Below are 14,033 nucleotides of genomic sequence, written 5' to 3'. Positions count from 1 at the left end.
TTTTCCTATAATAAATTAATATTAAATATGAAATCCAGTATATTTGAAAGTCAGGAGGTGACGTCTACGCCTAACCTCGTCATGTGCTTGTTAATGTTAAAACATTTAGGATATCTATGACGAAATTTTAAATTCAAAAATCAGAAGCTCATCAATATTAATAAGATCCATCATCTACAAATGTGCTAAGAGATTGCCTCGGTGCACAAAACTGGAGCACAGGGAGTATTATACTTAGGAAACTTAAAAGCGGAGGTTGTCATCACCAAGATGGCTCCCTTAAGGCCGTCTGGATTGTACTGCTGTACTCCCTCTTGGCGCATTAAAATCAGGCCCTTGTTCATGCAGCAGAAGCTCCACAGTATTGGCTCTTGCATTATAATTCCTATGGAATGTTTGCATGCAGATTTACTAACTCCCCGACTACTTAAGAAGCCAGGCCTTATGCTTTAAGTATTATTGTCAGATAGTGTAGTTGTGAAATGGGGTTGAAGTATGTATGGCTGATACTCAGATCACGCCTAATGCACGCTAACGGGAAGAGTGACTCTGCATCATTTGTTCACCGGGCAGTGGTCTTCGAGACTACGTTATCCTTTATTTCGACGGGTTGTTGCTGGGGGAGGGGGTCCGTTCCGCCCTCTAGATTTAGCTTAGGGGTTTGTTTCCATTCAAACGAATTTTGTTCCCCGGGCCTTACATCCCAAACCGTTCCTATACTAGCAAAAATCTGGTATACTGGTAGCGACCTAGCCTAGTTGAAATATCAAACAAGATCCGGAATACATGAGGCCGCATAAGCCCCTCTTTTGGGTCCTGATTTAGGCCTGGTCCTATATATACCCGTCTGTCTCGCTTTTGCTACCATTTATAAATGTTGTAACAGATTCATATTTGAACAAATATGACCAAGTCTGGCTAAGGCATAGTTATCGTGGTCAACTCGTTTCCTGATGATTATATCTACCCCCGGTGGACATATCACAATTATGTATATCGATAAAATACCATCTGCTCAAGGGGTTACCAAGAAAACACAGTTTTCGAGGGCGAGCAACGAAAGGAAATGCCTCGCTATATGCTGATATTCTAATCCTCCCGGTATCTAAAAAGGCTTCGGAGATATCTCTTTCCACGTGACATTGTTGCTTCTATTGATAAAAGCTGAAATGTCATTGTCCACGCTGTCTCCGTTAGGGAATATCTGTGTTTCTCTTCAAGCGCGTGCGTTCGAAGAAGCGCCTGTATTTCGCTGATGCTGTTGCTACAACGGCGAGCAAGCCATTCGCCAAGGGGGCTGAGAGCTGTGACAAAGAGGGAGGTGACCAGGAGGCTCCAAAGAATGATTGAGCCCATCTTTAAAGCTCGTGGATTCCAGGCACGAAGCGGTGTGAGGATTTCCATGCACTTAGCGCAAGCTCTGTGTTTAGCTACTTTTAGCTGTAGTTTGATTCACGAAGAGGACGAGAAAACATACAATACTGTTGTAATGGTTATCCGGCCTCGATGGGGCCCGCCGAACACTCTCTCAGCAGTGCTAAGTATCTCCTTGCAGAATACGAGCTCCCGTTGGAGAAGGTCGTGCGCGGCAGCAACACCATTGCTTCTTGACGGCTGATTTGCGGTAACTATAAGGGAAAGCAAATATATTAACTTATTCGTCAAAGCAGGATGTGGGTTAAAATACCTAATATGGTTTCATCCGTTGTAGGCGGATTATTATGGTGGCTGTCCGGTGGTTAGTACATCCAACAGAGATTATATAGAATTGATCAACCAGAATATGTAATCCGGAGAGACAGACCGGGCTTCATTCTCCTGGCTCGCATCGATGTAGTCGCTTAAATATTCACGAGCGGCTCTCCAGCGATTTTCCAACCTGAACGCTAGGTTTTGGACCGAGTCGCCAGGAAATGCGCCGGCGCTATCATGGCCAACTCTGCTAGTCCACGAGGACACTTGTAAATCAACCATCGGGGGCTTTTTGCTGGAGGTCTATGTTGCTGTCAACTTGTCGCAAGATGGATGTTACGGGTCGGGAAATGATCCAGCCTTCTTAATAACCGAACACGTCCCGCCACAATGCTCCATGTGGCAAAGTATGCAACCTCACCAGCGGTGTTTGCACAAGGCACATGTACTTGTACCACGCGACTAGTCCCTGTTTAGTACAGAGTATGGTTATGGTGTGCTGGGCACAGGCTATCGCCAAGCTTAACGGACAAACACATATTCACGCACGTGCACATGCAGTACACAAAGCGCCGTGCAGTGAGAAAGCGAAAGAGAGGTAAGGCTGTCTATATTGACAGGATATAAACAATTCAGTGGTGCGCCGTGAGGGGAAATTGAATCCTCCTACCGAACATCGAGAAATTCAGAAGGTTGACTAGATTCCGAACACAATGCCAGAAGGACTACCCCCCCTAAAAATCAAGTTGCTAGTGGTGGAGACAGGCTTTACCAGCCATGCTGACTTTGAAAGCGTCCAAGATCGACTGGATGCGCTATTCGTAACAACATCAGGCTGGAGATCAGTTGTTAACGTTGTGAACGGTGCCTCAGAACATGAAGTAAGAGAAGGATGTCTTTTTACTTTTATCTTTTGATCACTGCAATGACTTCGACGTCGACCACAGTTCTCGGCCATGCATGATCGTTTTAAACGACGTTTCGACGCCGAGAATATTGCTCTTATAGCTCTCGTCTCGAGACGGTATTATGGATTCAATTTACGAGATTAGACTCTTTTAGTACTCGACGTATCAAGGGCAGCGTTGCTAATACTCTCGGGCATTACCTATTGCCGTATATATACGTATAGATTGTCTTCACCCATCGCACCATGAGCGTTCCTGATAGTTATGAGACGGCCGCTGTTTGCTCGGCTATAGTCCGCAGTCTAGCCGATGACCTATGTAATCACAGGAGCTGTCTCTCCCTAAAAGCAGTGTCAAAGAACGTCAAGAATATCCGATACATGCCTTACACCTCTAGTCAATCGGACCTCCAGAAACACTTCAACCGCCATTTCATTCTATTCGCTCTCCGGTCTACTGTTGGGGATGTCTTCTTCGAGGATATGGATGCTGACGCCCAAAGTTTCTCGGGGAGAAACCGGCAAAAATGGTTCCTAGGCCCGTAAGTGAACGCTGCCAATATGCCTGAGACCCCTCACTTTGGCTGATATGCATGGTACACGTAGACTTCAGGTTGGCGTTTTCCTCAGCGACTTCCTCGATCTCTTCGACAAACTGGCTAGTTTGCTTCCTCTTGAAGTTATTCTGCCTCAGAGTCAATCATCTGCTCCAAACAAGGAAGCCATTTTGTTGCAGATGCTTAAACATGGGGCTAAATATGCACCAGCACTTCGTGCCACTGTAAGTTTCGTTCTGTCATATCGGTCAGATTTTCGGTTACTTAGATCTTCAGAATACGTGGCTAACAAACACGACCATCAGTGCACCGCTGGCATAGGGGATCTCGATAAAAATGGTATCCAAACGGAGCTTGTCGAGGCTGACACCACAGTTAGAGCGGCCATGGAAGAGGCGTGTAATAAACTCCAACAACTCCTTCGTAAGTAGCCTTCCGATTCAGCTCTACTATTATACTACCAGGGAACCCTTAACTTAGGAATTGAATCGCAGCTATCATCTCCACGCAGAACCTAGATATTAGCCAACTCGACAACTCCGTCCAGGAGATCAACAACAAATTGACCCAATCAGTTAGAGCCTTGCAGAAAGCTCGCGGGATAGCGACGAAAGAATCCGACCGCAATCTCGGCAACCTTATTGCGTGTATTGCTGGAGGTGGGATAATCATAGTTGCCGGGTTCGGTATCTTTATCTATGGCCCCGCCGCTGGAGGCGTTCTTGCCGTAGAATTTGCGGGCATGTTGGTGGCGGAGAGTTTGGGTTTCGGCGGATTTGCTGCTGGTACTAGTCTAGCTGTCGTCGGGGGCGTCATTAATAAGATAAAAAAGAACAATGCCGACAAGTGTAAGTTTGCTGGTTTTAGCGTGCTATACATGCGCATCTTCGGGAAACTTTGGAAGCTTGGGCTAACGGCGCGTAATTGACAGATCTCAAGGGGTTGGACGATCTTTACATGCGATCAATTGATATTTACTCTTTCCTCGCTCTAGCTATTCTCCGAAGCACGGGCAAACTTGACGACGACGATGAGAAATTCGTCAATTTTGCGTTAGACTACGCGGCAACATTTGAAGGGGCCGATGTGATAGGTGAATGGAAGCAGCCTGAGTACATTAGTAGCCGTATCGAGCGAGCGAGCCGACATCTCAGACGGAGTCTCGAGACATTTAAAACGCTATCGGTAGTCTGACATATCACAAAGCAAGGAGAAGATTAGCTGACAAGGGACCCACCAAGAAATATTCATGGTTTTTACGAGTTATATACCTTTCTTCTGTCATAGCAAAACGTCAACTTCCGTTGTCCTGAGGAACCCTAAATTTGGATTAGTATACGTTCAGTACCAGTCAACTATAATTTCACGGTCGTATGATTATAAGCTATCCAAGGCTGGTTTACTTAAAGAGTTTAACTTGCGCTGACAGAGGGCAATATGCAATGCGACCTTCAGAATACCACAAACTACACGCTCCTTAGTAACGAAACCGGTATCGTTTAACATAACGGGATATTTTAGGTAGGAATATTTGTGATGGTTCAATTTGTTGCATTCGATACTATACTCCTAAATATTTGTGAAATCAAAGGTAGTAAAGTCGCCAAGCTTGCCTCCATGGCTCTTGCATCTCCTCCACCGGCTTCCAACCACACGAAGTTATCTTGTACACATCTCTACCATGTCTCTCCTCGGATTGGACGGAAACTTGCTCCATTTACTTAGTACTCGTGAGGCTCCAGCGGTTTGGGAAGGACACAATCTAGGACTTTCAGAGCGCGAAGCAAAATCTGGAGGCTTATACGAAATATATTAATACATGGCTAAATTTAGCTAAATTAAAGCAGGCTCTTCTTGTACATGAGACTTTCGATGAGTATTCCATGTACTCGAAGAAAAATATAAGGGAGGAAGGCGCCGGATGGCACTGATCACCAAGTACCGGGCCTGTGAGGTTTGGACATTCTTAATGACCCAACCATCCGCAATCGAGGGGCTCCACATCACTTCGTCCTCAATCCCAGTGTTCGTTTCTGTGACTATAGGTATTGTTGGTATCCAAGGCTTGCTATTATCGTGCTCACTTTGCAGCTGCCATTGTGATAAGTATAAGGTTTACTTTAGATTCCATAGATCGATCTCCTCGATCAGTTGAGTACGGTTTTGTCTCGCAAACTAGAATGCTCTGCCAACTGTGATTGCAAAACTGCAGGGTGCTAAATAAAAAGGAACGAAAGTCTACGTTATTTTGGGGATTGTGAGGTTGAGGCTAATAAATTTATAATGGTATGAATGAAACTCTAAGCCTACGGATACTGCCATTTCAGATCATTGTATTATTCTATAAACTACCTTGGGGTTACAACATCAAAACATGTAATGGCTCGGTTACCGGTCTCGTGCTTAGACTCCACACTTTGGTTGATCCGGCTGCTATATTCGACAGAAATGGGAAACTTGGTGGTAATTTTTGGTGTTGCGGGCTAAACATAGGTGCTGTGTAGTCTCGTGGTGCTGTGAATGGAAAGTACGAAAGGACAAACGATGAAACCGACTTGTGAAGTTGGTGCTCCGGAAAATTCTCTCGCCATGAATACGTAAATACTTAAGCTATATACCATGCCCCTCCGATATAGTTACGTCAAGGTCGGCAAGAGAAGACCAACGAGCTTGGCCATAAATTCATAGATATAATATCCTCAATTAAGCTAGAATTCGAACCGTGGGTTCTTGTCCCGTACTAGCATGATCACGTGGGTCGGTGCTAGGATGTTTCATGTACGGCATGCGCATGCTATCAACTTTGACATCAACCACTCCCCTGCGCACGATCGATGCGGCAAAAACACGGATCACGATGCGAGAGCCCGGCCTCCATCGTATAGTACAATGTGTTCTCAAGAACTTCATTCCCTCCCGTCGCCCAATTCATACGACCACTCAACGGCTTTTCCGTATTCAGGCGAGCAATGTCAAGCCAACTTCGGAGGACGACGACGCGGGCTCCGTGCCCCACCAGTCCACTAAAATCCAGGCCAGCATCCTCGAAAGGTCTCCAGACCGTCGAAAGCTGTACAAGATTATCGAGAACTTGGGCAGTAACTCCAATCTGCGGCAATCGTATTTTCCTGTAGAAAGGATACGGTTGGCCATGGATGACCTCCAACAGGAAGACCCTCCCGTCAGACTTGCCCGTTGGCCTCCCCGATTCCTCTCGTCAGAAAGACTAAAAGGGTCAATAAAACCAGTTTGCTAAGGAATGTATTTTTCTGCTGGCTCTATTAGTTTTGGCTTCGAAGGACGTGTCTTCACTCTTGAGAAAAGTGGTTGTTCACCGATTCTATGATGTGTTCTTGAATGAAACGAAAGAAGGCGTCACGGTTACTCGGCCCCCTGACAGTAGGGAACCAGGCATCTATCCAGAGCTTCTTGCGATGCTGGGTGCAGTGCTGCCGTAAGTATTACTATATTTTCTTTGAGTTGACACGGGCACCGGCTGACTCCCCGTCCGTATGTTTCTAGTATCGACGTTGACGGCCGCCCGCTACATGTCTTTCTCGGCGACCTGCGTTCTCCTGATGGAAAGCTTGTAGATCCGCTTTTGCCTTTAGGTAAAGTTGTGCAAGGGGCCGAGCTAGGACCATGGCCAGTTCACCGGACCTTTGTGATTCGCAAGGACTCCGATGATACAAAGCCAAATATAACCCTCTCGAATGGAAGGGGGTGGTCACCCGTCGAAGTTATTCATGATCTCCCTTTTGAAGTCTTTCAGAAAGAATCGCTGAAAAATGAAAATAATAAAAGGCTTCGAATTAGCACTGAGCGTGCACTTCTCGCCAGGGACATTATGGCAGAGGAGGTTGACCGAGGAACTCATAAGCAAGGGTATGAACGACCCTTGGAAATGTGGAACCAGTCGGGAATTCTAGATATTCCAGATATGCTTCGAGAGGCTGCTAAGAGGGAGGATCAAGGTACCGATCAGATACCCATCCATGTTCGAGATTCCTTAGCCGCGCTCCTTTTCAAGGCACCGGATACTTCCGAAATTCCCGATTTCGATGAATATGTCGGGACCCTCGAAATGGAGAAAAGAGCATGGGTCCATGATTTAATCGCCCATGGCCGAGTGGAAATTCAGCGCCAAGTTGACGGTTTACAGATCAATAAAACCGATCCAAACCCATTTACGATACTATCTCAAACAGGGAAGATGCGCGCGATCATAGAGAATAACTACTTATCCGCTTCAGAAGTTGGATTTATGGAACTCTATAGACGCTTAATTAAAGGTGAACTTCCTGTGCCCTCTAGTGGCAGCGCCGAACCAACTTCAGGCAGCTCCCCGACTCCAGAACTTCCAGTCTTCGGTAATTTTAGATCCTGGATCTTCCAACTTGGAGAATCATTGAGCCCGCACGTACGAGATCGTCGACGGGAGTTCTTTGCTTCATGTGGCTGGGGAGCGGTAGCTACTGGACTTTTGATACATTACAGTATCGACCCGGCTATTGCACTATCTCTTTTCGCACTCATCGCCGCAGTTTCACTAAGGAGATTCAGATCCGGGGTAAAATCGTTATGGGGCTCCTATGAGATCCAATTGGCGACTATGGGTGTTGAATTCCTGAATGATTTGGAGATATATTTTATGGACAATACCAAACCCAATCCTAAGCAGGATTTCACACGATACAAAATGGAGAAGGGGGAGCTGGAACTGGTGCGCAGGGAGGTCACAGAGGCGAGGAGATTACTAGTAAAACTAGCACCATCCCTTCGATCCGAGTTCCCAGAATGGGAGAAGCCTTCATCTTAGTCTAAGAGACCCCGAAGCTGAGCTCTGGCAGTATATGGGCTGTATTTAACCCGACCATTAATAGTGTACAAAGACCGTAAAAGGAATGCATTGAGTGCTACAATAAAGAACTTGCTCCAAGACACCATGCTAATGGGAAAAAACTTATTCTATTATCTACCTCGCACCAATCATCACAGCCGAAAACCCACGTACCGACCGATAATATACCCCAAAGTTCGATATAGAAAACTTTTCAAGGGACACTATAGCCCCACTGTTTTCCTAGCACACCGCCGCACGATATTCTCATATCGTGCTCTATCATCCCGAAACATTTTGCTCGCGTCGACGTTAGCGCCACTCTCGTCGTTCGGTTCTGCCAACATGCTCATCACGCTCAACAGGACCTTTTCTACCGATTGTATTGGTGACCAACGCTCACTGGCGGACTCGTACATATTCGGGTCGTCGCCTGGAGGGTGTAGGATGGAGATGCAGACTGTGCCGTCCGGGTAGACGTTCGGGTGGAGGATTTCACATGTAAATTTTAGTTCTGGTGGAGATAGAGGGTAATCCTAGAACACAAAAAAATCAGCTACACCGTCTAAATGAAAGAAGCCATGGGGCTCCGTGGAAGTATCTAGTAGGCGGATGTGAAGATATGTTCTCATACATCTGGGAACTTGAGGGTGGCGCTGAACATTCCGCCTTCGAAGGGGGTGTCGGGTGGACCGGCGATGAGGCACTCCCAGAGCATGAAATTGTCCTCCGAGATAGGACCGGCATAGATGCCGTCGGTTTCATTATTGATGAGTTCGCGATACTCGGAGAGAAGCCGGCGCGCTGCTTTTGCCGCCATGGTCGCCGCGGTTTGAAGGCTGAAGTTGAGGGAGAGTTTGAGGATGGTGTTTGGGGCGTGGTGTTGCTGACCTATGAACATTTACCGGGTAGCTTACATAGCAAGGCTTGGGATTTTCGACATCCCACTACCCTACAGCTGTATACAGCTGGAATGTAAAAAACTCCACGACTTCTCGAAGAAAACTACTCTCTTTATTTCATTTAAGTATCGCAAAGGATTATATCGAGCTTCCCCGAATTTATAACCAGAATCGGTCGGACCTTGTATACTATACAGTACTAGCACTGGTACTAGACTATAAACATGCCAGGCACCCCACCAACATCTGCCACCTTCAAATCCCACACGGTGATTCCACCCAAAACAGACTCACCAGCCAATGTCCTTCTTCTCCTCCACTCTATCGGCGACGGGCCAGAGAACTTTGCAAATCTTGCCCGAAATCTAAATCTCCCAGAGACTACCTGCATCTCACTATGCGCACCGAACAATCTACCATTCAACCTACCGGGTTACCAATGGGGTGAAGACGTCGTCTTCCAGGGCCAAGATTTAAGTCTTGACGTCAAATTTGCAAAAGCTGGTTTTAAAACTTTAAAAACAGTGGTTGAGAAGTTATTAACTGATGGGTGGAAGACGAGAGAGATATTCTTCTTCGGCTGGGGACAAGGTGCTATCTGTGTTTTTGACTATCTATGCCGCGAGGGAGTCGAGTTGACGGGTATGACAAGTGAATTTGGCGGAGTGGTCAGCATTGGCGGTATCATCGGGTCTGAGGTCAAGACTGTGGTGACAGATGTGGCGAAGAAGAGCAATACACCAGTGATAATTTGCGGTGGAAGGAACGGGCTGTTAACGGCAAGGGCAGCGGACAGGGTCAAGAGCTTCTTCAAGGATGTTCAAGTGGTGAAGTGGGATCGTGAGGGTGATGGTATGATGAACGACGCGAAGGAGGCGCTTCCTATAATGCAGTAAGTGATTTGATGCTTACAAATTCTACTCTAGACTGAAGCTAACACTCCATGCTACAGATTCTTCTCAAGAAGGCTATTGAGCAGGAAGGGAGTTCCAGAAGGATTCTCTGAACTCGAAGCTTGATTCGATGTCGATATGTCCGGGATATCCCGTCCTCGGTCCGCATCACCTTCAGGGTGTATGCATGCCATCATCAGACGATCCCTTTTAAGAAAAGACCTAATCCTACGGATCATGCTTTCGAAATCCAGGTCTACTCAGAGCAATTCCATGGTTCGAATCTTCCTGGAATCTTAAGATGCACCTCGTATTTTTTGGATTCAGGCTACGCATTTTCTTCTTTTGCATCGAGCATTTCAGCGATATATCTCTATCAAATTTAGCAATTATACAAACCTCAATCGATTCTCGCCTCCACGATTTATAATACGTTATAAAACAAACTCGCCAATTAATTTAGCCATAGCCATCTCGGGACTGGCGGAGCGACAATCCGCCCTAAACCCCATAATGGCGTCTCGGGTGGCGGATCTGTATGAAGCAGGTACTCCAACTAATCTGCTCATCCACGACATTGAACCTCTTAAAGTTCGCGACTGTACAGCCTATACGGAATAGAAACTCGCATTGCATACGGAAACAATGTTACGATTATGCAATAGCTATGCAAGGTCTACTATCAATGTGATTTCCAGAACACTCGTCCCCACTTGGCCAAACAGCCCGTGGAGAAAGAGCTCGTATTCGGAACCATGTGAACTCCTGCGTTGCGACATCGAAGCCATCGTTCAGAATTACAGAACCATGAAACCAATTACCCCACGTGTCTCACGATACGTACAACAACTCTCGACTGTCGCTAGCGGTTATATCGGATGGATAAAAGTTGTGGTTGTCGGGAATCTGCACCGTCGGATAATCTAGTACCCCAGTCATCTACAAGGGTCCCAGACCCGGATTTTGTACCTGACTATCATCTTGGCAATATCACGTCGTTCAAGAACAAATCATGACCAAGTGACCATCCAAAATTAAAATATATATCGAGAGCCATGCCATTGTCATCTTTTTCATCTTCTGGATCGTGCGTGTCGGCGGGTTACTTTGTGGTATTTTTGTTACAGCAACACGAATTTCTTCTAAAATGAAAAAGACGGCAGCGGTGGGCATTGCCCTGGCCGCTCTCTCCGGTGTTCGTGCTGCTGCCCCAGTAAACTATACTCAGCACTATACATGGAAAAACGTTAGAACCGGTGCCAGCGGTGGTATGTTCTTAAAACTCGATCTCAATTGAGATTATCAACATATAACTAGACAGGGTTCTTAACATCATCTTGTATCGCATTAGGCTTTGTTACTGGTATCGTCTTCAGCCCAAAGCAAAGAGGCGTCGCCTACGCTAGAACTGATATTGGCGGTCTCTACCGTCTCAATTCCGACGATTCATGGACTCCTCTCCAAGACTACGTCAACACTACCCTCTGGAACGAACACGGCGTTGACGCAGTCGCTCTCGATCCCAATGATGCAGCTAGAGTCTACATTGCCGCCGGTCTCTACACCAACTCCTGGGATCCATATAACGGCAAAATCCTGTCGTCTACAGACTACGGAAAGACATGGAATAGAGCGTACTTTCCCTTCAAGTTCGGTGGCAACATGGCTGGTAGACAGATGGGTGAGAGGCTAGCGGTTGATCCTAATAAGGGTAGCATCTTATACTTTGGTGCGAGGAGCGGAAATGGGTTGTGGAAGAGTATCGATTACGGAAAGACGTGGGCAAAGGTTACGAGCTATACTGCTGTCGGTGGGTTACTTATAATTACTGGTATCCATGTCTGTGAAGAATTATACATTAACGATAGATGGATTTAGGAACACACATTGTGGACCCTGGCGATACTGGGCAAAACGGTGATATCATCGGTCTTACCTTCATTGCTTTTGATAGCACTAGTAGCACTGCTGGAACTGCTTCAAAGCGAATCTTTGTTGGAACCGCTGATTCTTCCGCAACTGTTTACATGTCCGAAGATTCCGGTGCTACTTGTAAGTCCCGGGTAGTGATCTGGTGGAAGAATTTTAGATATAGCTAACCTTGTTCATAGGGTCTGCAATTCCTGGCCAGCCAACTGGTTTCCTCTCACACACCGGAAAATACTCACCAACAGAGAAGGCATTGTACGTCAGCTACGTTGACAATGCTAACACATACGGAGGTGGTGACGGTTATGTGTACAAGTACTACGTAGAGTCGAAGACCTGGGTCAAGATTCTTGACGACAACGATACCGGCTTCGGATTTGGTGGTCTTACTTTGGACCCCCAGAAGAACGGAACTGTTATGGTTACTACATACCACCAATGGTGGCCTGATGGGAACATATACAGATCTTTGGATGGTGGTGCCACCTGGACGACTATCTGGGATTTTGACTGGAGCGGCGTTGAGCCACCAGTTAAGAGAAGATATGATTGGGATGTTAGCCAAGCAAACTGGCTTCCAGAGGTTACTGGCGATAAAGCTACTGGGGTAAGAATTTACGCTGAAAAACCTAAAATTCAAAGAGTCCGCCTTCTAATCTATGAACACTTTAGTGGATGATGGGAAGTATCGCAATTGACCCTTTCGATTCTGATCACTTCCTCTACGGCACCGGTGCTACTGTTTTCGGTTCCCACAAACTCACCAACTGGGATAAGAATGAAAAGTTCACATTGTCCTCTTTGTCCTACGGAATGGAAGAAACTGCAGTGCTAGGTCTTACCTCACCTCCACAAGGTCCACACCTTCTGTCCGTTGTGGGCGACGTTGGCGGTTGGAAACATGATGATCTTGATGTTGCTCCTAACAAGGCATTCTTGACTCCATCTTGGGGCACTACACGATCCATCGATCATGCCGGTTCCAAGCCAAACATCGTCGTCCGTTCCGGAGATGGTGAAGGAGGCCTCGTTCTTTCCAACGATACTGGTGCCACATGGCACATTCACGCCAACGCCGGATCTTGGAATGGAGGCCGTGCCCAACTCTCCGCTAACGGTGACCTCGTCGTTTGGGCCGTTAACAATGGTCTTTATGTCTCTACCAACGAGTATCCGTTCCAAAAGGTCCCCGATATTCCATCTGGCAGCTATACCACCGCCAATGACCGAAATAACAATGGTCTCTTCTATGCCGCTGAAACTAGCAACTTCTATGTCTCAACCGATGCGGGTACTACCTATTCTAAGAAGACCTCTTCAATTGGTTGGATCAGAGAGATCGGTGTTAACCCATTCAGAGCTGGTGATGTCTGGATTGCTACCGATACTGGTATCTGGCATAGCATCGACTCTGGCAACACCATTAGCAGGGTTGGGCCTGCTACGGATGCCTATCACGTTCAACTAGGCAAGTCTGCGACAAGCAATGGATACCCCGCCATCTTTGCCGCAGCTACTATCCAGGGCTGGGCTGGTCACTACAGAAGCGACGAGTATGTAAAATCCCTTAAAACTTCTATATATATACAAACTCCCTCTTTCTTTGATAATGCTAACACTCCATAGCGGCGGCTATACCTGGTCTCTTATTTCAGACGATCTAAACGGCTTTGGTACACCAGGAAACAACATCTACGCTGCAGATCCTCGAACATACGGTCGTGTTTATATCGGAACTAACGGCCGCGGTATCTTCTATGGAGATGCATCTGCAACATCCCCTGTCCCTGCTGCTGCAGATGCTTATGGACAATGTGGAGGTCAAGGATATAGTGGTCCGAAGACTTGTCCCCACGGATACACCTGCAAAGTTTCGAATGCTTGTAAGTGTACCCCTACTCTAACGACGTTAACGTGGATAGATTTTACTAACAGTATGATGCTCGGAAATTTATAGACTATTCGCAGTGCGTGTAAGATATAGATAAATATTAGGGCTTACATTGACTAACAAAGCCCTTTGTGCTTTAACAATGTCAGCCCAACGAAATCTTAAGTTCAAGACCTTATTTCAATTCGATATATATAATTCGCATTAATGGCACATGTATATATAACTTCAACGTAACTAATATTTTATGCCTATATAACCTATCTTTTGTAAAAGGAATACAAATAAAGGTCAGGAAAGAGAATATCATACCGATCGCTAGATATTGCAGTACCCGAAGCGACTACAACCTTGGTGGCTTACGGGATAATTTATTCTGTAGCTAGCTGGCCTTGGGGTTCAACGGCCTCTTCGTCTGCCCC

The 14,033-nt window shown here is 46.3% G+C and overlaps 6 protein-coding genes across 7 annotated transcripts; 4 read left to right on the top strand and 2 right to left on the bottom strand.

The window, feature by feature from the left end:
• Nucleotides 1-1,089: 1,089 nt before the first annotated feature.
• DFL_008413 (uncharacterized protein) lies at nt 1,090-1,974 on the bottom strand (the record flags this gene model as incomplete). Its single annotated transcript, XM_067638143.1, has 4 exons — nt 1,090-1,420; nt 1,478-1,628; nt 1,688-1,728; nt 1,805-1,974. The coding sequence occupies 4 exons, from the start codon at nt 1,972-1,974 to the stop codon at nt 1,090-1,092; spliced, it is 693 nt and encodes a 230-aa protein (XP_067486061.1).
• A 431-nt stretch (nt 1,975-2,405) lies between these two features.
• DFL_008412 (uncharacterized protein) lies at nt 2,406-4,350 on the top strand (the record flags this gene model as incomplete). Its single annotated transcript, XM_067638142.1, has 6 exons — nt 2,406-2,573; nt 2,825-3,141; nt 3,206-3,380; nt 3,462-3,579; nt 3,651-4,004; nt 4,088-4,350. 6 exons carry the CDS (start codon nt 2,406-2,408, stop codon nt 4,348-4,350), a joined length of 1,395 nt encoding a protein of 464 aa, XP_067486060.1.
• Nucleotides 4,351-6,013: 1,663 nt separating this feature from the next.
• On the top strand, nt 6,014-7,975 carry DFL_008411 (uncharacterized protein; the record flags this gene model as incomplete). Of its 2 annotated transcripts, none has more annotated exons than XM_067638140.1 (3): nt 6,014-6,337; nt 6,405-6,610; nt 6,679-7,975. In XM_067638140.1, 3 exons carry the CDS (start codon nt 6,014-6,016, stop codon nt 7,973-7,975), a joined length of 1,827 nt encoding a protein of 608 aa, XP_067486058.1. The 2 variants fall into 2 exon arrangements, with proteins under 2 accessions (XP_067486058.1, XP_067486059.1); XM_067638141.1 differs by having other exon boundaries at nt 6,014-6,350; nt 6,442-6,610.
• Nucleotides 7,976-8,220: 245 nt separating this feature from the next.
• DFL_008410 (uncharacterized protein) lies at nt 8,221-8,897 on the bottom strand (the record flags this gene model as incomplete). Its single annotated transcript, XM_067638139.1, has 2 exons — nt 8,221-8,532; nt 8,631-8,897. The coding sequence occupies 2 exons, from the start codon at nt 8,895-8,897 to the stop codon at nt 8,221-8,223; spliced, it is 579 nt and encodes a 192-aa protein (XP_067486057.1).
• A 225-nt stretch (nt 8,898-9,122) lies between these two features.
• Nucleotides 9,123-9,917, top strand: DFL_008409 (uncharacterized protein; the record flags this gene model as incomplete). The annotated part of the gene is made up of 2 exons (XM_067638137.1): nt 9,123-9,790; nt 9,851-9,917. 2 exons carry the CDS (start codon nt 9,123-9,125, stop codon nt 9,915-9,917), a joined length of 735 nt encoding a protein of 244 aa, XP_067486056.1.
• Nucleotides 9,918-10,938: 1,021 nt separating this feature from the next.
• DFL_008408 (uncharacterized protein) lies at nt 10,939-13,697 on the top strand (the record flags this gene model as incomplete). Its single annotated transcript, XM_067638136.1, has 7 exons — nt 10,939-11,059; nt 11,143-11,601; nt 11,670-11,843; nt 11,903-12,327; nt 12,393-13,273; nt 13,347-13,603; nt 13,678-13,697. 7 exons carry the CDS (start codon nt 10,939-10,941, stop codon nt 13,695-13,697), a joined length of 2,337 nt encoding a protein of 778 aa, XP_067486055.1.
• Between the last annotated feature and the right edge of the window lie 336 nt (nt 13,698-14,033).

This window comes from Arthrobotrys flagrans (genome assembly GCF_004000055.1).
Source record: "Arthrobotrys flagrans strain CBS H-5679 chromosome Unknown unitig_1, whole genome shotgun sequence".
Taxonomy (NCBI): domain Eukaryota; kingdom Fungi; phylum Ascomycota; class Orbiliomycetes; order Orbiliales; family Orbiliaceae; genus Arthrobotrys; species Arthrobotrys flagrans.
Note: the sequence above shows the minus strand (reverse complement) of the source record. Positions and strands in the feature narration are given on the sequence as shown.